Source organism: Podarcis bocagei (genome assembly GCF_964188305.1).
Source record: "Podarcis bocagei genome assembly, chromosome: 3".
Taxonomy (NCBI): Eukaryota; Metazoa; Chordata; class Lepidosauria; order Squamata; family Lacertidae; genus Podarcis; species Podarcis bocagei.
The window spans coordinates 109,244,791-109,268,161 of NC_138127.1; the positions used below are offsets into that span (position 1 = coordinate 109,244,791).

At 47.5% G+C, this 23,371-nt stretch overlaps 1 protein-coding gene across 1 annotated transcript in view; it reads right to left on the reverse strand.

Annotated features, from left to right (window-relative positions):
- Positions 1–23,371, reverse strand: part of EPHX2 (epoxide hydrolase 2) — a 91,719-nt gene that overhangs the window by 39,517 nt on the left and 28,831 nt on the right. Inside the window, exons 6-10 of the mRNA XM_081188726.1 lie at positions 22,090–22,164; positions 21,051–21,146; positions 19,308–19,386; positions 16,118–16,152; positions 12,800–12,826 (exon numbers count right to left, since the gene is read on the reverse strand). Coding sequence (XP_081044852.1) covers positions 12,800–12,826; positions 16,118–16,152; positions 19,308–19,386; positions 21,051–21,146; positions 22,090–22,164 — 312 coding nt within the window. The remainder of the gene's footprint in view (positions 1–12,799; positions 12,827–16,117; positions 16,153–19,307; positions 19,387–21,050; positions 21,147–22,089; positions 22,165–23,371) is intronic.

Here is a 23,371-nt window from a genome sequence, read left to right on the forward strand (position 1 = left end):
GATCAAAGTCACGGTTCTTAACTTTCCTCCGTAATTATTTCCGGGCAGCAGATGGTGCAAGGGACGTTTAATCAGCAAGCAAATTAAGCAAGCACCTCCCCGCAAGCAGGTCGCTCATGCCGATTTTCATAGTTAGCGCTTATGGAGTACTTACATGTTCAAAGCCCTGCCCTGGAAAGTTAATTAAATCTAAAGCTGGCTCCTGCCAGAGAGATTTTGCTTGACGGAGGAGGCAAGGGGGTTAGCAAAGATAAGGAAAGAAAGTTCGAGGGAAATGTTGGTCCTCTTTGTGCAGCGGGGAGCGAAGCACACCAAAGACGGGACACATCCTGTAGCGCATGTCAGAGCATGCAGGAGGCTCTGGAGTGGGGCAGCTGTGGTCTGATGGAGAATACTGAAGGAGAGTCTGACCAAACGCCAGGAAGAACTTTCTGACGGTAAAAGATGTTCAGCAGTGCAATGGACTACCTCGGAAGGTGCTGGACTCTCCTTCATTCAGAGGGTTTTAGCAGAGGTTAGAGGGCCATCTGCCATCGATGCTGAGACCCTACCTGCCCACGGAATGTCTCGCCAGAGTGGTGCATGCTCTGGTTATCTCCCGCTTGGACTACTGCCATGCGCTTTATGTGGGGCTCCCTTTGAAGGTGACCCGGAAACTACAACTAATCCAGAATGCGGCAGCTAGACTGGGGACTGGGAGTGGCTGCCGGGACCACATAACACCGGTCCTGAGAGATCTGCACTGGTCTTGAAAGACCTACATTGGCTCCCAGTATGTTTCCGAGCACAATTCGGGTTTGAGCCGAAGAGCAGCCCTCTCCCATCCTGTGGCACTGGCTATTCAGAGGCATGGCTGCCTCTGGCCAGAGAAATCCCATCATGGCGAGAAGTCCTCAGTGGTCCTCACCTCCACAAATAAGAATGTCAAAATACTGGATCAGGCCAATTCAGGGCCAGCCAACACTGATTTTCTCCCTAGCACATAATCTGCTGCACACTAAATCTCCACCTTCGCCATCATAAGATCAGAGAAAGAGCTCTAAAGGAAAGGGAATTTCTGTTGGCCACTGGGCAATGGCTTTGAGAACAGCAGAAGCAGGAGTTTGGGGATATTTTTTTTAAAAAAACCTATTTTACAAGTTGTCTGTCCTTGTTTCTCAATTTGGTCATTTTAAATGGCTTTGTGGAATTTTATGCATTGTGACTTGCTGTTATTTTTATTGATATTCAACTTTACTGTTTACTATTCTAATGGACTACTGAATGTTGCTTTATTTGATATAAGTTTTTTCATCTAAAGTTGCTCTGACTTTTTGGAATTGGATCGGATTGTTATTAGGTGTGTGATCTTTGCTGTCTATTTTGCTGCTGCTTCAGCTTGCAGACTGCCTTGTGACTAGTAATACAGAAAGGCAGTACAGTGGACCCTCGGGTTACGTTACCTTCGGGTAACGTAACTTTAGGGTTGCGAACGTGGCAAACCTGGAAGTGTATACTTCCGGGTTTTGCCACGCACATGCACAGAAGCGATTCCTCATGTTGCAGACTTTTCGGGGTATGTAGGGACCCCCAGAACGAATTAAGTTCGTATCCAGAGGGTCCACTGTATGCAAATTAAAAGTGAAATGGGGAGGGGCGGCGAAGAGCCCTGCTGAATCAGCCAATGGCCCACCTAGTCCAGCATCCTATTCTCACAGTGGCTAATTAATTATTATTATTATTATTATTATTATTATTATTATTATTATTATTATTAATTACTTATACCCGCCCATCTGGCTGGATTTCCCCAGCCACTCTTGGCGGCTTCCAACGAAGATTAAAAATACAATAAAACACCAGACATTAAAATCTTCCCTAAAGAGGGCTGCCTTCAGATGTCTTCTAAAAGTCAGATAGTTGTTTATTTCCTTGACATCTGATGGGAGGGCGTTCCACAGGGCGGGAGCCACCACCGAGAAGGCCCTCGGCCTGGTTCCCTGTAACCTCACTTCTCACAATGAGGAAACCGCCAGAAGGCCCTTGGCGCTGGACCTCAGTGTCCAGGCAGAACGATGGGGGTGGAGACGCTCCTTCAGGTATACTGGACCGAGGATGTTTAGGGCTTTAAAGGTCAACACCAACACTTTGAATTGTGCTCAGAAACGTAACCAGATGCCCCAAAGGGAGACCCACAAGCAGGATTTGAACACAAGAGCAACTCTCTCCTCCTATGTTTCCCAGCAACTGGTACTCAGAAGCATTGCTGCCTTTTCCTGCGGAGAAAAATGTAGCCAAAGAAACTGCCCCCACCTCCTGTTTCCTTTTACCCAACACAAGCAATAATGATCAGAGACCTGAAGGCTTGTAAAATCATCTCCTCCCTCAACTTTCCAGGATGCTTCCTCACTGCTCAAAGCTTGACATTTCACGGAGAGGGCAAAAAGCAATTTAAAGTTGGTCTAGGCTTTACATGGCTGCCTGGGTCTGTGCTTTAGGTCTTCAGGAAAGCAATGAAGCACTGTTTTTCTTTTCCTGCAAACCCTGAACCATGCTTAGGAAAGCAGGCAGCCCAGCCCAGCACCGAAAGAGAGCATATTAAGCAGCTATTGATTGGGCAAACAAAGACCATCAGAAGTGGGGTCGGGGGGCCGAGAACAAAAGCGCCTCGGCAATTTTATTCCTGTTTGCCGCGGAGGAAATTCAAATAACCTCAGCAAATTTGGTGATAAGGTTAATAAGAATAGGTAAATATAGATAGTTATACGGATGAAAATGTATAGTTGTAATAGGTTAAGTATAGAGCAAAGTCAAATGAAAGAGGGTAAGGATTTGCTGAAAAGACTTGGAAAACGGGAATACAAAAGGGGAGGTGTGAGGAGGTCAAGGAAATAAGCAAATGAGATCAAAGATGCTGAAAAATGGATTTATCCTTTTTTAAAATATTTTTTTTCCTTTTTCCTATTTCCTTTTTTCCTTCTTTCTAGGTTGCCTTTTTGTCAACTTTCTTGTTAGCTTGTGTTTGTTAGCTTTTGTTTGTTTTTTCTTTATGTGTAATTTTTTGTATAATCTCAATAAATATTCTTTAAAAAAAAACATATCAAATAACCTCAGCAAAGCCAGCGATGGGGTTTGGGGTGGGCAGCAGGAGTTGGGCAGCAGCTGCATTCAAAGGTGTAGAAAAGAACAGAGCAGGAAGGAAACTAGAACTCTCTTGAAATCCTTAAGAAGGACACCTTGGTACCTTGGCTCTCGAACTTAATCTGTTTGGAGACCCTCCCTGCCCGCAGACTGTCTTGCCAGAGTGGTGCATGCTCTGGTTATCTCCCGCTTGGACTACTGCAATGCACTCTACGTGGGGCTACCTTTGAAGGTGACCCGGAAACTACAACTAATCCAGAATGCGGCAGCTAGACTGGTGACTGGGGGCGGCCGCCGAGACCACATAACACCCGTCTTGAAAGACCTACATTGGCTCCCAGTACAATTCAAAGTGTTGGTGCTGACCTTTAAAGTCCTAAATGGCCTTGGCCCAGTATACCTGAAGGAGCATCTCCACTCCCATCGTTCTGCCCGGACACTGAGGTCCAGCGCTGAGGGACTTCTGGCGATTCTCTCACTGCGAGAAGCCAAGTTACAGGGAACAAGACAGAAGGCCTTCTCGGTAGTGGTGCCCACCCTGTGAAATGCCCTCCCACCAGTCAAAGAGAACAACAACTACCAGATCTGAAGCTTTTAATGTTTGACGTATTATGGTATTTTAATATTTTGTTGGAAGCTGCCCAGAGTGGCTGGGGAAGCCCAGCCAGATGGGTGGGGTATAAATAAATTATTATTATTATTACTATTATTATTATTAGTCGACTCCCAAAACCATTCAAAAACCAAGGCGTGGCTTCCGATTGGCTGCAGGAGCTTCCTGCACTCAAGCGGAAGCCACGTTGGACGTTCGGCTTCCGAAAAACGTTCGCAAACTGGAACATGTTACTTCCAGGTTTGCGGTGTTTGGGAGCCGATTTGTTCGGCAACTAAGCTGTTCGGGAACCAAGGTTCTGCTGTATTGACAAGCTGGAATGTGTGTGCTGAGGATGGCGACCAAGATGGTCAAGGGTCCGGAAGCCAAGCCTTGCGGGCAGCCTGGAGAAGACGAGACAGAGAGGTGATACCATAGCCGTCTTCAAACCAAGGGATGCAAATGGCAAGGAGGGAGATTCTGATTAAACTTTAGGAAGAACTTCCGGACAGCAAGAGCTGTTCGACACTGGAAATGGACTCCCTAAGGAAGTTGTGGACTCTCCTACCTATGAGGTTTTCAAGCAGAGGTTGGCTGGCCATCTGCCATGGATGCTTCAGATGAGATTCCTGCACTGCAAGGGACTGGACTAGAGAACCCTTGGGGTCCCTTCCAACTCTATGATTCTGTGAGTTAGCAGGCTTGATTTCCAGGCTTCTTGCCTCCCTCTGCTCACTGCTTTCACACCAAATTCCTCTGCCCAGGCACCCAGAGGTCGCCCAGAGCAGCAGAGGAACAGCCCAGAGAGTGCACGGATGAGTGGGCAGGCTTCTAGCTTCTCTGAACCTGAGTGAAGAGGTGCAAAAGAAGAAGAAGAAGAGTTTGGACTCGATATCCCGCTTTATCACTCCCCTTAGGAAGTCACAGAGCGGCTCACAATCTCCTTTCCCTTCCTTCCCCACAACAAACACTCTGTGAGGTGAGTGAGGCTGAGAGACTTCAGAGAAGTGGGACCAGCCCAAGGTGTTAGAATTCCTGCTCCATGATTGCAGTCATGGGATTGTTGTCTTTCACATGACGGTATATGTTTTGGGAAGTGACGGAGACAGGATGTTTGTGTTACTGTGTTCTGTGAAGTGGGACTATTGTCCTTTGTTCTTTTTCTCTCTTTGCTGTCTGATGCTAGAGAGAGAGAGAGAGCCATGTTTCAGTGCTCCGTGTGTGTTTATATGTAAATAAAGTAGATTAGCCAAAATGCTGAGTTGCTGAGGTCTGTCATGTAAGGTGCGCAAGTTCTGCGGATCTCTAAGTGTGCCGGTGTCTGTTGGCATCGGTCGCTGTGATGTTCGGGCTGAAGAAAGCTTTTGAAGCTCCCAAACGAACGACCAGGAGGGAGAGAACATGCTAGTCGGGCATGTGTCTCTGCCAGGGTCCTACTCAAGTGTAGGCAGAACTCCTGACACAAGGTCACTCAGTAGCTGCATGTAGAGGAGCGGGGAATCGAACCCGGTTCACCAGATTACAAGTCCACGCTCTTAACTACTACACCACGCTGGCTCTCCCCGTCACTTGGCCTGTGCTCTTGGTGGGGGCCAAACACCATCCGCTAGGTACGCTCCTGGTGGCCAATCAAATGCCTCTATTGGGGAACAGGGAAGCAGGACCCAAGTACAAGAGACCTTTCCCCACTTGTGGTTTCCAGGAACTAGCATTCAGAGGCATCATTGCATCCAGCTGTGTAGGCAGAGAAGATATCATGGCTAGTAGCCACAGATAGCCCTCTCCTCTGTGAATTTATCTAATCTTCTTTTATAGTCCGCGGATCTTGCCAACAATAGCTAAAGCTATGGTTTTCCCAGTAGTGATGTATGGAAGTGAGAGCTGGACCATAAAGAAGGCTGATCGCCGAAGAATTGATGCTTTTGAATTCTGGTGCTGGAGGAGACTCTTGAGAGTCCCATGGACTGCAAGAAGATCAAACCTCTCCATTCTGAAGGAAACCAGCCCTGAGTGCTCACTGGAAGGACAGATCCTGAAGCTGAGACTCCAATAATTTGGCAACTTCATGAGAAGAGAAGACTCCCTGGAAAAGACCCTGATGTTGGGAAAGATGGAGGGCACAAGGAGAAGGGGACGACAGAGGACGAGATGGTGGGACAGTGTTCTCGAAGCTACCAGCATGAGTTTGACCAAACTGCGGGAGGCAGTGGAAGACAGGAGTGCCTGGCGTGCTCTGGTCCATGGGGTCACGGAGAGGCGGACACGACTAAACGACTAAACAACAATTATTTATTAAATTTATACACTGCCCTTTTTCAAGAGCCCACAGTGCGGTTTACAACACCAGTCTAGGTTGGTGGCCCTCGCTGCTTCCTGTGGCAGTGAGTCCCACAGTTTAATTGTGTGCTGCATGAAGAAACGCTTCCTTTTATCTACCCTGGATCTTCCAACATTCCGTTTCAATGGATGTCCAATTACAGGAGGAACCACAATGGGAAAAGGAAAGTCGCTCCTTGCCCCTTTGTAGACACACAAACGCTCTCCACAAAGCCACACATAAGAGCAGCGACATCGCTCCGCGGCAGATCAAGGTCACTGCATGAATTAAACATTTAAACCACCAGCGTACGTCCCTTCGCTTTCGCTAATTCTGTTAATGCTGCTTTCTCCCCTGCTGCCCTGCACTGCTTTATCTAATGTCATTCCAAAGTCCTTGCTCCACCAACTGCTGAACTTTCACTCCTGCAAACAAATTATTCAGGCCGCAGCCATGCCAGCAAATCTCGCTCTTCTGAGGGCACCGAACAGTTACTGACCTTAGAAAGGAGGTGTGCAAACAGATGACAACGGGCCTTTTCCGTAGCAGGGGAGAGAATCTGTCAACACCGCAAACCAGAGTCCCTGTAGTGACTACAGCTAATTTTCAGCGGGGGGAGGAAAGTATAAATCTAGATAAAATTGTGGGGGTATGTGATTTCATTCTGATGAAGGTGGCACCGTGCAAGTGTAGGCACCAAATCCACCATAAGTTGCCAAGTGGCATAAGTTGCATGGGCATTGGTACCAACTGGGCCCAAGAAACAGACTTATTTCAGTTCTGCTGAATTTTACTGCCCTTATCTTTACTATATTGTATTCCTGGTGTGTTTTATTCAAACTGTGTTGCTTTACTGAGTTGCATTTTTCTACTATAGTAAATTGCCTCCTGTCAACCTAGCAGTTCGAAAGGACATTGAAGTGCAAGTAGATAAATAGGTACCGCTCTGGAGGGAAGGTAAACGGTGTCTCCGTGCGCTGCTCTGGTTCTTAGTCATGCTGGCCACATGACCCGTAAGCTGTACGTCGGCTCCCTCTGCCAATAAAGCGAGATGAGCGCTGCAATGCCAGAGTCGTCCGTGACTGGACCTAATGGTCAGGGGTCCCTTTACCTTTACCATAGTAAATTGCCTTGGAATTAATTTATTTTCTTATGAAAGGCATTATAAAAAATATTTAATAAATACAGTGGAACCTTGGTTGCCGAACCCAATCCGTTCTGGAAGTCTTTTCGACTTCCAAAATGTTTGCAAACCAAGGCGCGGCTTCTGATTGGCCCCGGAAAGAATGCCAACAGCCGAAATGGACATTCAGCTTCCAAAAAACGTTCGCAAACTGGAACACTCACTTCCGGGTTTGCGATGTGCGGAAGCTGATTTGTTTGGGAGCCAAGCCGTTCGGGAAGCAAGGTACCACTGTACAGTGGTGCCTCGCAAGACGAAATTAATCCATTCCGCGAGTCTCTTCGTCTAGTGGTTTTTTCGTCTTGCGAAGCAACCCTATTAGCGGCTTAGCTGATTAGCGCTATTAGCGGTTTAGCAGCTATTAAAGGCTTAGCGGCTATTAAAGGCTTAGCGGATTAGCGGCTAAAAGGCTATTAGCGGCTTAGCAGCTTAGAAAAAAGGGGGGGAAGCGAAAAAAAATCGGAACACTTGCAAGACGTTTTCGTCTTGCAAAGCAAGCCCATAGGGAAAATCGTCTTGCGAAGCAGCTCAAAAACGGAAAACCCTTTCGTCTAGTGGGTTTTCCGTCTTGCGAGGCATTCTTCTTGCGGGGCACCACTGTAGAATTAAATTTAAAAGACATAAGATTGTAAAAATCATCCTAGCTTGTTGCCTGAATGTCAACCAATTTGGAGTACCTTTTGCCATATTTGCCCCCCCCACTCCACCTTTGAAAAATAGGGACATGGATGGCGCTGTGGGTTAAAACACAGAGCCTAGGACTTGCCAATCAGAAGGTCAGTGGTTCGAATCCCCGTGATGGTGTGAGCTCCCAGAAGCTGTACGCCGGCTCCCTCGGCCAGTAAAGCGAGATGAGCGATGCAACACCAGAGTCGGTCACAACTGGACCTAATGGCCAGGGGTCCCTTTACCTTTACCACCTTTGAAAGCAGGGGCAGCGGGTGTAAGTTTCTCAGCAGAAGACCTCAAATACTGGGAAGTCTCCTCTGAGAACAACTCAGGAACTAAAAGGCACAAGACTAATAGCTCATTTGAACCACCAGTTCTTTAAGAGAACTTTAGTGAGCCCCTGTAGGAAAGTGCAGAGAGGAGATCTTTTATTATTATTATTTTAGAAAAATGGAATTCTTTGGTAGAACAGCATGTCCAAAAAATAAAACCTGTCCTAAATCTTCTGCAAGATATCCGCAGGAAAAAGCAAAACCTGCCTAGGTCAACAATTCAGCTTTACACCCCCACCAACACTTCAAACACACTCTCTCAAGATATACGCACCTACCTCATTTTAATAAATCCTGAATTGATTCCTTCCTTCCAACAGGGCCAGCAATCAGAACTACAATCCTAATTATATTGTCAAAACAGATTAATGTCTCCAAAGAGGTTAAAAGGAGGAATCGTTATTTAACTTCGGAGGCGGGGGTTCGGGTGACCTCTCTCTGTGTTCGAGACCTGGCCGTTTATCAAAAGCAAAAAGCAAAAGGGAAGCCGTTTTATCCCGGAAGGTCAGAGAAGCAGGATTGGCATATTTCAACCAAAACGACGTGCAATAATTAATCCGCTTTGTCGGCAAAAGTGCACCAGGACCAAGCCTTGGATGAAATCTACAACTGGCTCGATCAACGTGCTCCATTACGTAGACATTACTCAAGAACGTTATAAGATATATATATATATATATATAAAAGAAGTCGTATTTTCACGAAGGGAATGCCACTTAAGCACCGGCAGCTTAAGCACTGAAGCAGCATATCTCAAAAATAAAAACACAACCAGATTTAAATGGCATGGAAGAATCACCCCAGAGAGAGCTCGTCAGGTTGAAAAGGAGCCTGAGGCTTCGATCTAGAATTTCAGCAATTTCTAGGTGGCCTGCACAGAATGGAAGATGAGGCTCTCCAAGGATGCACCATATTTTTCGCTCTATAAGACGCACCAGACCATAAGACACACCTAATTTTTGGAGGAGGAAAACAAGAAAAAAAATATTCAGAATCTCAGAAGCCAGAACAGCAAGAGGGATTGCTGTGCAGTGAAAGCAGCAATCCCTCTTGCTGTTCTGGCTTCTGGGATAGCTGCGCAGCCTGCATTCGCTCCATAAGACGCCCACACATTTCCCCTTACTTTTTAGGAGGGGAAAAGTGAGTCTTATAGAGCAAAAAATACGGTATTTTACGGGGAGCTGGCACCAGGCCTGTTGGCAGGCCAACTCTGCGTTACAAAGATGTCTGCAAACGTAACATGTAGGCTGGCAACGTCGACCCTGCCAGGTGGGAATCCCTTGCAGACAACTGCAGTGCCTGGAGACAGGCTGTCAGGTCATGCATCCACAGCAGTGACCAGAGGAGCAATGACCACTGGGAGGAGCGCAGAGAAAAGGAATGTCATGGTGCATCTGCAGCAGCACAACCGGATGCCTTCATCTTCCCCAGCTGCAGCAAAACATGTCTCTCCCTTATTCGGTCTCTACAGCCACAGCAGGCGCTGCAACCAGGGTTCGAAACTCCCATTGTTCTAGGCGCGTTTTGTGACAAGGAATTTCATTAACGTGAGCGGTTTCTGAGCTCTGGGCGCAGTACTGCCCCAAAGATTTCAGACTAAAATTGCAGAGTGAAAGGAAAGGAGGACATTTTTCTGCCTCCCCACTTCCAGCCACTCTCTGAAGACTTGAGAAGAGACCCTCTTAAGAATATTAGGGGGCAGGTGGGCAGGGGGGGTATGGTTTTGTTTTTTGCAGTCTTTAGATGAGGACTAGACCATATAAGAAATGAATATAAGATTTTTTTAGCCGCAGTTCATTCATTTTCAGCTTTCTATTCTTGTTATAAAAAGTGCACCATAATAATAATAATAATAATAATAATAATAATAATAATAATAATAATTTATTATTTATACCCCACCCATCTGGCTGAGTTTCCCCAGCCACTCTGGGCAGCTCCCAATCAAGTGTTAAAAGAATACAGCATTAAATGTTAAAAACTTCCCTAAACACGGCTGCCTTCAGATGTCTTTTAAAGATAAGATAGCTGCTTATTTCCTTCACATCTGATGGGAGGGTGTTCCACAGGGCGGCTGCCACCACCGAGAAGGCCCCCTGTCTGGTTCCCTGTAACTTCACTCGCAATGAGGGAACCGCCAGAAGACCCTCGGCACTGGATCTCAGTGTCCGGGCTGGATGATGGGGGTGGAAACGCTCCTTCAGGTATACAGGACCAAGGCCATTTAGGGCTTTAAAGGTCAGCACCAACACTTTGATTTGTGCTCGGAAACGTACTGGGAGCCAATGCAGATCTCTCAGGACCGGTGTTATATGGTCTCGGCGTCCGCTCCCAGTCCCCAGTCTAGTTGCCGCATTCTGGATTAATTGCAGTTTCCGGGTCACCTTCAAAGGTAGCCCCACGTAGAGCGCATTGCAGTAGTCCAAGCGGGAGATAACCAGAGCATGCACCACTCTGGCAAGACAGTCCGTGGGCAGATAGGGTCTCAGCCTGCGTACCAGGTGGAGCTGGTAGACAGTCGCCCTGGACACAGAATTAACCTGCGTCTCCATGAACAGCTGTGAGTCCAAAATGACTCCCAGGCTGCACACCTGAGAAGAGACCCTTCAGGGGCACAGTAAGTCCAGCCTAGGAATTCTGTTGTTGCGCTCATAACCTAGGTTTAAGGTGCCATTTAGCTCCTAGCTTTCATATCTCAGTTTCTAGCTCTGGCTGCAACCTTCCAATAGCTCACCCTCAAAGGCACACTCCTCCATTGTCTCCCGAGACAGATGGATGCCCGCCAGCAAACCAGGAACCCACTCAGGCAGTAATGGCACCTAGAGATGCCTTGGGACACACATTCCCTTCCCTGCCCATACCAAGTGAGGGCATTGCAGCACCAGCAGCAATAAATAGACCCACATAAAATATGCACATTTTATTACTGCTGTATTATTATCACTATTGTCAGTAGTCCTGTGTGTTACTGGTGGAAAACGAGGATATAAACTGAAATAATATATGTTTTACCCCCCCCATTAGGCTCTTTTCCTTTGCTGCAGGAACACTGAGCACAGTCCTAATGCACACACAACTTAAGAGCTGGTGCATTTGGAAACCAGCCTGCTCTGAAAAACCACCACTGATGCCAAGGGCTGAAGGAGTCATGGGGACAATTTATCTCCCCAACCACCCCTGGATCAAGTCATCCTGCATGCTGGGATGATCAGAAGGAGCAACAGAAACTAATGACCCCAAACAAGTCCAGGGGCTAGCTGGAATATGACAACGGACAGGGCAACAGCACGCTTGTGTGTTTTTTCGGATGGCTAACCAGCACTCGCATCTCCCTCCCCGAAGCATCAGTCTCTTGACAGAGGATGCATCCGCTGTTAAACTGATACGAGAGGCTGTACTTTAGCCAAGAGAGAAAAATTGATTAGAACATTCACTCCAGCTGCTTGCCAAGCCACGGGGGAATCTTCCTTTACTACTCTCTCCCAGCGAGGCTCAAAGAACGACACGGCTGAACTTTAAGAGCACTTCCATTAACCGTCTTTTTCCGTCGGTCGGTTATAATCAGAGGGATAAAGGAAGGACGTGTCACAGGAAGAGGGGAAGGATGCAGGCAACAACAGCGGAATCGGTTTGGAGAGGAGAGCTAACCTAAAGGCACTTGGGCAGGAATCTGAAGGGCTGGAGATCTCGTGCAAGGATGGGGAACACACCTGGAGGACCCTAGGTGCTATTGGACTACAACTCCCAGCAGCCAGCAGGGACGGTGGGAATTGAAGTCTAGCAATACCCAGAGAGATGAAGTATTCCCATCCCTGATTTGGTACCAAGCCAGGAATCTTGGCACAAGACAATCCCCACGCCTCAAAAGCACCAGCGAAAGCCAACTCTAAATAATAATAATAATAATTTATTATTTATACCCCGCCCATCTGGCTGGGTTTCCCCCTGCCTCTCTTGGCGGCTCCCAACAGAATTAAAAGCACGATAAAACATCAAACATTAAAAACTTCCCTAAACAGGGCTGCCTTCAGATGTCTTCTAAAGTCAGATAGTTGTTTATTTCCTTGACATCTGACGGGATGGTGTTCCACAGGGCGGGTGCCACCACCGAGAAGGCCCTCTGTCTGGTTCCCTGTAACCTCACTTCTCGCAGCGAGGGAACCGCCAGAAGACCCTCGGAGCTGGACCTTAGTGTCTGGGCAGAACAATGGGGGTGGAGACTCTCCTTTTGTGTGGACTAACATCCACATGAAACATTAGGAGTCCCACGGATCCCTTTAAAATCCCATTTATGCCATGCAGATGAGGAAATGTGAGCAGGTCCAGGTGGGCGAACAGAACATGCATGATCCAAATACGCTGCAGATAATAATTTAGTAATTTGGATATATTTCTAAGTCACTTAATTAAAAAAAAACAAAAAAATACAGTGCAAGTCAACATAAAAACGGTAAAAAGACATCATAACAACAGGAAAAAGAAGAAGAATCCACTGGGACACACAGAGGAGTCTCACAGATACGCCACGTCACAAGAGACGGACAGCCATGAAAAGGTTTCAAGTCTGAATATTTTTTGAAACTTACCATTTTGTCCAGGAAGACCAGCAGATCCTAAGGAAGCAAAGATCAAATGAGAAGACAATATTAATATTTTTTTATAAAAATAAAATTTTTATTTATATCTCGCCCTTCCCAGTTCAAAAACCGGGCTCAGGGCGTCTAACAACAAATTTAAAACACTTAATTATAAAAGCAGCATTAAAAACATGAATAACAATAAAAATCAAAAATCAGTTAGATATATCCCCAGGGCTAGCTGGCTGAATTGGTCCTACTTGGGCCAGCAAGGAAGCCAGGGGAGAATTAGCTGTGGGATCTCAGAGCGGGTAATCTTCATAAAAAGGAAAGGAAGAGGAATAAAAGATCAGGCTAAGTTCAAATTGAAAGCCAGGCAGAATAGCTCTGTCTTACAGGCCCAACAGAAGGAGGTTAAATCCTGAAGGGCCCTAGTCTCATGGAACGGAGCGTTCCACCAGGTAGGAGCCATCACTGAGAAGGCCCTGGCCCTGGTGGAGGATAGTCTGACTTCCTTAGGGCCCAGGACCTCTAAACTATGGTTATTCATGGACCTTAAGGTCCTCTGCGGGGCAGACCAGGAGAGGCAGCCCCGTAAATACGGAAGTCAAGCCTCCAGGATTTTTCTTTCAAGAGTATTTTGTCGCTACTGAACCCACGCTGTTAAAATGACGCTGATCGTAAGCAGCTGCAAATGTGCTCAGTCTACACTGCAACACACACCTATCAACTCTGGACATGCCCAGGCGTTCTCTGGATGCAAGCAAGCAAGCAGGAGTCTGAACTGGCAGCTCACAAGGCTACACTAAAAGGGGACGTGTAACCCAACCTCCGTTGCCCAGACTTTTGGGGCAGGATCTGCTCCTTTGCTCAGAGCCTGACCAATCAGCAATATTCCAGCAGCTGGGATTTGGAGGCATACTCAAATAATAATAATAATAATAATAATAATAATAATAATAATAATAATAATAATAATGATGCCTCTGTGTCTGGAGACGGTGGTACACACCTATTGCTTCTTATCCTCCATGAAGCTGCCTAAACCTCTTTTCATAGAATCATAGAATCATAGAGTTGGAATAGACCACAAGGGCCATCGAGTCCAACCCCCTGCCAAGCAGGAAACACCATCAGAGCACTCCTGACATATGGTTGTCAAGCCTCTGCTTAAAGACCTCCAAAGTAGGAGACTCCACCACACTCCTTGGCAGCAAATTCCACTGTCAAACAGCTCTTACTGTCAGGAAGTTCTTCCTAATGTTTAGGTGGAATCTTCTTTCTTGTAGTTTGGATCCATTGCTCCGTGTCCGCTTCTCTGGAGCAGCAGAAAACAACCTTTCTCCCTCCTCTATGTGACATCCTTTTATATATTTGAACATGGCTATCATATCACCCCTGAACCTCCTCTTCTCCAGGCTAAACATGCCCAGCTCCCTTAGCCGTTCCTCATAAGGCATCGTTTCCAGGCCTTTGACCATTTTGGTTGCCCTCCTCTGGACACGTTCCACGCTCTTTTAAGGGTATCCAACTTAGAGGCCACCACTACATACTGTGGCAGTGAATTCCATAGGTTAACAGTGCCTGGTGTGAAGAAGTACTTTTTTGTCTGCCCTGATTCTTCCAAAATTCAGCTTCACTGGGTGTCCCTTAGTTCACGAATTATGAAAGGAGGAGGGAAACTCACTATCCCCTCTCCATTCATAATCTGATGTAGTTTTTGTAGAATCATAGAGTTGGAACTTAATTTCAGGTGTGGTCGCACCATAACTGATATAAAGCTGTTAGGAAACCTGTTTTATTTTCGACGGCTTGCACAACTTCAGCAGCAAACTTAAGAGCATGAACACTCAAATCAGCAGAATTTCATAATGTCTCTGACGCACTGCAGGCCAAATCTGATGGATGGGACGCGTTGCCCACCTGTCAATCACCTGATATCACAACGATGTCAGGTGAAGAGCCAATGATCAGCAGGCTTGAAGTCTCCACCTAACAGCTGATGGGCGGTGACTTGAAATTTGCTTTCCCTAGGGACTGGCTGTATGATCAAGCTCCACATGGCAAATTTGATCACATAGCCCAGGGGTAAGCAAACTTTTTCAGCTGTGGGCCAGTCCATTGTCCCTCAGACCTTGTGGGGGGCCGGACTATATTTTGAAAAAAAATATGAACGAATTCCTATGCCCCACAAATAACCCAGCGATGCATTTTAAATAAAAGGACACATTCTACTCAGGTAAAAACATGCTGATTCCTGGACCGTCCGCGGACCGGATTGAGAAGGCGATTGGGCTGCATCCGGCCCCCGGGCCTTAGGTTGCCTACACCTGATGTAGACCAGCGGTGCCTGCCCCAGCAAGGTTAAATTACCCGTTCCACATTTGTAAGAACTCAATCTTTCAGTGTGGCAGTGACTACACTTTGGAACTCCCTATTGATATCAGCCAGCCACTTTCACTGAGCTCATTTCAGTGCCTCCTTAAAACATCCTTGCTCAGACAAGCATGTCCAGATGTCCAGAAAGTTGATGTGAGTTTTAAACCACAAAGCCTAGGACTTGCTGATCAGAAGGTGGGCGGTTTGAATCCCCGCGACAGGGTGAGCTCCCGTTGCTCGGTCCCTGCTCCTGCCAACCTAGCAGTTCAAAAGCACGTCAAAGTGCAAGTAGATAAATAGGTACGGCTCCGGCGGGAAGGTAAATGGCATTTCCATGCACTGCTCTGGTTCGCCAGAAGCGGCTTTGTCATGCTGGCCACATGACCCGGAAGCTGTCTGCTGGCTCCCTCGGCCAGTAAAGCGAGATGAGTGCCACAACCCCAAAGTTGTCCGCGACTGGACCTAACGGACAGGATTCCCTTTACCCATTACCTTTACCTTTATTTAGTCTATTGTTATTTTAACTTTTGAAAGTCCTAAACGATTGCTGTTGTTTTTTTCTTATCGGTTAGTAAGCAATAAATAAATACATAAATCGCTCATAGCTCAGCCAGTTAAAGTGTTGTGCTGATAATGACAAGGTTGCAGGTCCTGCTACAGCTGCATATTCCTGCGTTGCAGGGGGTTGGACTAGATGACCCTCAGGGTCCCTTCCAACTCTATGATTCCTGGGGTGTAGACAGTAATTAGCTAGATGGACTCAGTACATAGCAGCTTCCTGGTTTTTGGCTGAACTCTGCACCTTTTCCCCCACCCCCATTAACGAAGTCTAGGCTACCTTTTCTCCGTTCTAATACAGTCTTGATCCAACTTTCGTTTTAAGTGTTCGCAAGGGATCGATTCAAGTGAGCACATGCCAGAGGTAGGCTCCTGAATGCTGTGACCTACCTTGCATATTTCTTCCTGGGAATATTCCTCTATCTCTGCAAAAACAAAATCAATTATTAAAGCCATTTTAGTGCCCTCAAAATTCATTTTTAATGTTCCAAAGCTGCCATGCGCCTCTCCTCGTGAGCAATCTTCCAATCTCTGCAAGTGTCTGCCTCTTTGGACTCGATACAGAAAGAGAAGCTGCTTTTTGGAGAAGGATGAATAAGCATTGTACTGGAGCATTCAGCAACAGGTCTTGGAACGACTTGGATAAAAGAATTGAGGGGACGCTCATCAAATTTGCAGATGGCTCCAAACTGGGAGGGGCAGCTAATGCCACAAAGACAGAATTGGGATTCAAGATGAGTCTAAAGAGAGAACTGGGCCAAAACTAACAAAATGAATTTCAGCAGGGACAATTGTAGGGCCCTACACTTAAGCAGGAAGAACCAGGGGACACCTGGCTATTCTTCGGCGATCAGCCTTCTTTGTGGTCCAGCTCTCACTTCCATACATCACTACTGGGAAAACCATAGCTTTAACTATACGGATATAAATATAAACAAATTGCCATTTGTGGTTTGAAAAGTTAGCTGGAAGTTTCGGAGCACACAATGATTGCAAACGAAGCTATCTGTTTACCCCAAAACTCTTGCAGGCAACAGCAGCAATGAAAGCAGAATCTCCTGTAACTCCCCCCCCCCCCAAATATCATCAAGAGCACAAATTGTCATGAATGCAGAAGAAAAAGGATAGCTGGACAGACCCAAAGTGCTGGATTCACGAGGCTCAGCACACCTTCGTCACTTAGAATATCTGTTTTGCATGCAGAACACTCCAGGTCCAGTCCTTGGTATTTCCAGGCAAGGCTGGGAGAGACTCCTGCCCAAACAGTGGAGCGCTGCTGCCAGTCAGAGCAGACGATACTGAACTAGTTGGCATAATGGTCTGAGACTCTTATTCCTGCCCTACAGGGGGTTGGACTAGATGACCCCGTAGGATCCCTTCCAACCCTACAGTTTTATGATTCTAGGTTCCTGCGCTCATTTCCTCAAAGTCGGAAGGCCATGGGAGCTTTAAAAAAAGGGGGTGGGGGGGAGCTGATGGAAGGGAGGAGAGGGCAGCTGAGGGCAGCCGAGCTTTAAGCAGATCAAGAAGGGAGTGTGTCCCAGCCTCTCTCTTCCTTCCCACCCACCCTTTCATCAGGCTAATCTCCAGCTCTGCTTTGGGCCAGAGGTTCCTCACCTGTGGATGAAAAGCCCTTGGGATCTTGTATCTTGTGAGCTGCTGCCAGGAATGTGTCTGGCATTAACAAGAGCGAAGGAAGAGGAGAGGCGCCCTTACATGCAGCCGCTGGGAGAGATCATCAGGGGGTTTGGGCTGGGTGTCCATCAGTATGCGGATGATACCCAGCTCTACCTCTCCTTTAAATCAGAACCAGTGAAGGCGGTGAAGGTCCTGTGTGAGTGTCTGGAGGCGGTTGGAGGATGGATGGCGGCTAACAGATTGAGGTTGAATCCTGACAAGACAGAAGTACTGTTTTGGGGGGACAGGAGGTGGGCGGGTGTGGGGGACTCCCTGGTCTTGAATAGGGTAACGGTGCCCCTGAAGGACCAGGTGCGCAGCCTGGGAGTCATTTTGGACTCACAGCTGTCCATGGAGGCGCAGGTCAATTCTGTGTTCAGGGCAGCTGTCTACCAGCTCCATCTGGTACGCAGGCTGAGCCCCTCCCTGCCCACAGACTGTCTCACCAGAGTGGTGCATGCTCTGGTTATCTCCCGCTTGGACTACTGCAATGTGCTCTACGTGGGGCTACCTTCAAAGGTGATCTGGAAACTACAACTAATCCAGAATGCGGCAGCTAGGCTGGTGACTGAGAGCGGCCACTGAGACCACATAACACCGGTCTTGAAAGACCTACATTGGCCCCCAGTACGTTTCCAAGCACAATTCAAAGTGTTGGGGTTGATCTTTAAAGCCCTAAACAGCCTCATTCCTGTATACCTGAAGGAGCGTCTTCACCCCATTGTTCTACCCGGACACTGAGGTCCAGCGCCAAGGGCCTTCTGGTGGTTCCCTCTCTGCGAGAAGCCAAGTTACAGGGAACCAGTCAGAGGGCCTTCTCGGTAGTGGCGCCTTCCCTGTGGAACGCCCTCCCACCAGATGTCAAAGAGAACAACAACTACCAGGCTTTTAGACGACATCTGAAGGCAGCCCTGTTTAGGGAAGCTTTTAATGTTTGATGTATCACAGTATTTTAATATTCTTTTGGAAGCCGCCCAGAGTGGCTGGAGAAACCCAGCCAGATGGGCAGGGTATAAATAAATTTATTATTATTATTATTATTATTATTATTATTATTATTATTATTATTATTATTATTATTATTATTACAGTGGTGCCCCGCAAGACGAAATTAATTCGTTCCGCAATTTTTGCCGTCTAGCGAATTTTCCGTCTTGCGAAGCACGGTTTAAACGGCTTAACAAAGTCGCAAGACGTTTTCGTCTTGCGAAGCAAGCCCATAGGGAAATTCGTCTTGCGAGGCAAATCGCGGACGAAAAAACCTTTCGTCTAGCGAGTTTTTTGTCTTGCGAGGCATTCGTCTTGCGAGGTACCACTGTATTATTATTACTGCGGGCACAACTTGGGAGCAAAACTTGGGATGAGACTCATGAGAGTCCCATGGACTGCAAGAAGATCAAACCTCTCCATTCTGAAGGAAATCAGCCCTGAGGGCTCACTGGAAGGACAGATCCTGAAGCTGAGGCTCCAATACTTTGGCCACCTCATGAGAAGAGAAGACTCCCTGGAAAAGACCCTGATGTTGGGAAAGATGGAGGGCACAAGGAGAAGGGGACGACAGAGGACGAGATGGTTGGACAGTGTTCTCAAAGCTGCCAGCATGAGTTTGACCAAACTGTGGGAGGCAGTGGAAGACAGACGTGCCTGGCGTGCTCTGGTCCAGGGGGTCACGAAGAGTCGGACACGACTAAACGACTAAACAACAAGAAGAAGATTTGGCTACCTCAACTGGTGAATAGTACTGAGCTGGGCGGAACTAAGGCCTGATGTGGTGGAAAGCTGCTTCACATAATTGTAGAGTTCTGGAAGGGACCCCAAGGGTCATCCAGCCCAACCCCCTGCTATGCAGGATCCCGACTTCCTCTGTCCATATGTTCAAGACAAGGGCTGAAAGTCAGCTCACCTGGGGGAGCTGTGGAGTCTCCGTATCCTTTCATTTCCACGGCAATGACACGGAAGCCAGCGTCAGCTAGAGCCGGGATCTAGGACGGAAAAACAAGAGTGAACCGCAAGGCAGTGGGGTGAGAATTAACTCGGATTATTGGAACGTTTATTTCTTTCCTCCATCCAGGTCTGCCCCCAGGCCATAAAGGGCTCCTTTGCTTTCATCCTGCACCATCCGGCCTGTCAACACTTGCTGCACGCAAGGAGCTTAGGAGTCTTTTTCCGAGGGATTAGGAGTGGAAACAGGCTCTAAGCAACACACAGTCACCCCTATCAAGGTGGGCATCGTAGCGAAGTACGGATAGGAATTGTTAAGAAATCGGGTACTGTAACAAATCATAAAAAACCCACAGGCTTACTGTCTGAACAGGCAAAGGAAGGAATGGGGGGAAGGCATGAACTCAAGTGGAAAGACACATGGGCAACACTTGGTGAGATTTTGGAATGACCGCTCCCCACATTAAATGGGGGGCACCCTTTGCATGGTCACGTGCAGCCCCCTGGACCCTATGCGGCACCATTAGCACAGGCTTGGCTTCGCCTCTGCCCAGGTGGGATACCTGGAGGCCTCCGCCTACCTCCGTCAGTTGCCCAATCCTGCCTGGGGAGGCATTGCCAAGGTGATCGCGCCAGGTAGGGGGAGGGACTACCTGCCCACACAATAGGGGAGGATCTTACCTGGGAATCTGGCTCCAGAGCTTCTCCCACCCTACCCACCCTCAGTTAAGACTACTTTTGCAGCTTAACCTTTTCTCCACAGGTACGCGGGCGCTGCTACGTCAAGGTCGCTGTTGAAGGGCCGGAAAGGAATTCTCCTGCATTGGCAGGTTTGCCTTTCCCGTAGCAAAACATCACAACTTTGGCGGTATATGGCCTTGGGCGGAATCCTTTAGTCTATCTTCCCTGAATTGGGGGGGTGGGCGTGTAGCAGTGACCCACGCACCCCTCCTCTTTGCAGTGGCGATACCAGGGTTCCCCGTTAAAGGGGTTGTTTTGAGGGGAGGCTCTGGCTGTACGCCTAGAGGTCGTCATTGCTCTCCCCTGCGACGGCGGCGTAACGGGGGCGGGCTCTCTCTGCTTGAACATATGTTCTCCAGAGCCAGCCCCCCCCCCTCTGGATAACCCTCATGCTCCCCAGATCCCTGGCAGGGGACTGGGAGGGATAAACGCCCAATGCCTGAGCCAAGGTCTACCCACATCTGAAACATAATAAAGTTGTGGCCAATTTTAATCCCATAGCACGTTGTCTTGAGTCGTTATTCCTCAAGGGGGCCGCCCAGGGTTTGGGGGACCCTGCTTGTCCATGCAAACCAGAGCAGCAGCTGAATTCATTTTCCAGCCCGTACGGTTCACACCTCTCCACCTTTTACTGGGTCCTCTGCATTTCTCAGGTCTTGGGTGAGTCCCAAGATGGGCTTGGATAGGAGTTCTACTCCAAAACACCAGGAGAAGGCTGGGTTAAAGCTCCCTGTGCGCAGGAGAAACCAATGCACACAGCCTGCCTGCCCAAGACCTGCCTCCCTCTTCGCCATTCCACACTACGAATCCCAGGTGCGTTGGCTAGGGCTGATGGGAGTTGTAGTCCAAAGCATCAGGTTATGGGAGGCTGCTGCACACAGTGCGGTGGGCGCTAATGGGGCCCTATTGCAAATATAAAGGATGGAGGTCACCCTTCTCTCCACCTGCACGGACTATCTCTTACCTGGTACCTCCAAGATAACCAGGACTCTGGGAAGCCGTGGCACAGGAGAACGACCGGGCCGCTACCCAGCTCCACAAAGTGCAGCCGGGTACCAGGCTAAAGGGGAGACAGTGTAAGACATGAGTCAGAATCGCAGACGGAGGTGGAAGCAACATCACGTCCAAATCGCAGGACAAAGCCCAGCATGACAAAGAACATCAAGGCTGGAGAAAAGGTGACATCAGAGCCACCTTCAACTATCTGAAGCACTGTCACATGGAAGAGGGAGCAAGTCTGAGAAGAGACGGTGGAAGAAGAGTGGAAGAAGCTTAAGGAATATTTGAAAAAATACGTCAATATTTAAATCTCAGAATAGCTTTGGAAGTGGATATAGGCTATAGGGTTAGAAGTAGAAAATAGTGTATTTTAAAATAGTATTATTTGTAAGTGATAAAATGTGAAGTTATTTTAAGTGTGATTAAAAGAAAAAAGATGGTTAGAAATTATGATATATATAAACTGCTAAAGATGAAGTAAAATGAAAATCAGATAGGTGGAACTTGGGGAAGCCCATTTAACAATGTTTAGAAAAATAAGGATATGACAAGAATTTGTTTGTATTGTTTGTTTTTGTTTGTGTTCTTTATTTGTGTTATAAAATGAATAAAAATTTTTTTTGGGAAAAAAGACTGTTTCTTTTGTGTTTTCTATTTTATCTCGGTTGATTGTACCCCACTTTGGTGACTTTAGGTTGTGAAGAGGTTTACAAATCTGCAGGTGAATAAAAATACAATAAATAAGTTCCAAGTTGCCAGAAAATCAAGATTGCTGCAGTCTGGGAAGCCACCACTGGACTCTCATGCGTCAATCTGCAGAGCAGATTTGACAACTGCAAAGTAGCAGCGACGGGACTGGCTTTATTTGTTTGCAGTGTATACATGCCAGCCTCCCAGCAACGAAGTGTCTCATGGCAGTTTTCAAGGAACAACTCACAGGATTCTTTTCCCCGGAGAAAGCACTTATAGGATCCTAACCCCCAAAGCAGCCCATCTGCTCTTACCTTGATAGTCACATAGCCGTGGACCACACTCTCTGGTTCGCAGGCGGGCGGAAGGCATTCCTCCTGCTCAAGAAGCTGGGAAGAAGTAGATAATTGAAGGAAGGAGAGAGATTTCAAACACCTTTTGCAGATACAGGAATAGCAGAAAGCTGCCTAATACACAAAGTGTGTAATTAGGAGACATGCACAGTAAAGCACAGATGAATTTTGACAAGTACTTCTTTTTAATGGGAGACTTCCAACTAACTCATTCTGTTAGTGGAAGGACTTCCACTTGTGAACCTAAACTCTTTTTGGTGCACACCCTGCAACCTTCCCAACTCTTTTCTGAGGGGTCAGGGGAACCCACACTTAGGGGAGCATAAGAGGCAGGAAGGGACACGGGTGGCGCTGTGGGTTAAACCAAGAGCCTAGGACTTGCCGGTCAGAAGGTCGGCAGTTCGGATCCCCGTGACGGGGTGAGCTCCCGTTGCTCGGTCCCTGCTCCTGCCCACCTAGCAGTTCGAAAGCACGTCAAAGTGCAAGTAGATCAATAGGTCCCGCTCCAGCGGGAAGGTAAACGGCATTTCTGTGCGCTGCTCTGGTTCGCTTAGTCATGCTGGCCACATGACCCGGAAGCTGTACGCCGGCTCCTTCGGCCAATAAAGCTAGATGAGCGCCGCAACCCCAGAGTCGTCCGCGACTGGACCTAATGGTCAGGGGTCCCTTTACCCTTTAAGAGGCAGGAAAAGCGCTACCGCAGAAGTGGAAATCTTTGAACTGACGGGAGCAAGTTAGTTGGATGCTGCCCAAAGAAATCGGTAAACCGATACAGAAATGTGGCCAAATGAGAAACCCGAAAGAAATCGAAATGGACCAATATGTTCATCTTTGGGTTTCTCAATTTTTCCAGTCTCAAGATTGGTCCCCTGCCTCCCCCTTGCCTCTTAGCACCCCACTAGGTGATTCCACTGCCCACTTTGGGAACCTTTGGTTTAAAGCGAACATTCAAGTTTTCACCGCATGTGGGGTTTTTTATGCATTTATGTGCACGTTACTTGGCTGGAGAACTGCACTGAAAAATTCGGGAAAGTGAGGATTTCAAAGAATGGATGCGTTTCAGTTCACATATTGTTTGGGAAAGCGCAAAGCAGGGAGGTCTGCCTTGAAATAATAATAACAACAACAACAACAACAACAACAACAACAACAACAACAACAACAACAACAAATTTATTTATACCCTGCCCTCCCCAGCAACAACAACAACAATTTTTATTTATACCCTGCCCTCCCCACCCAG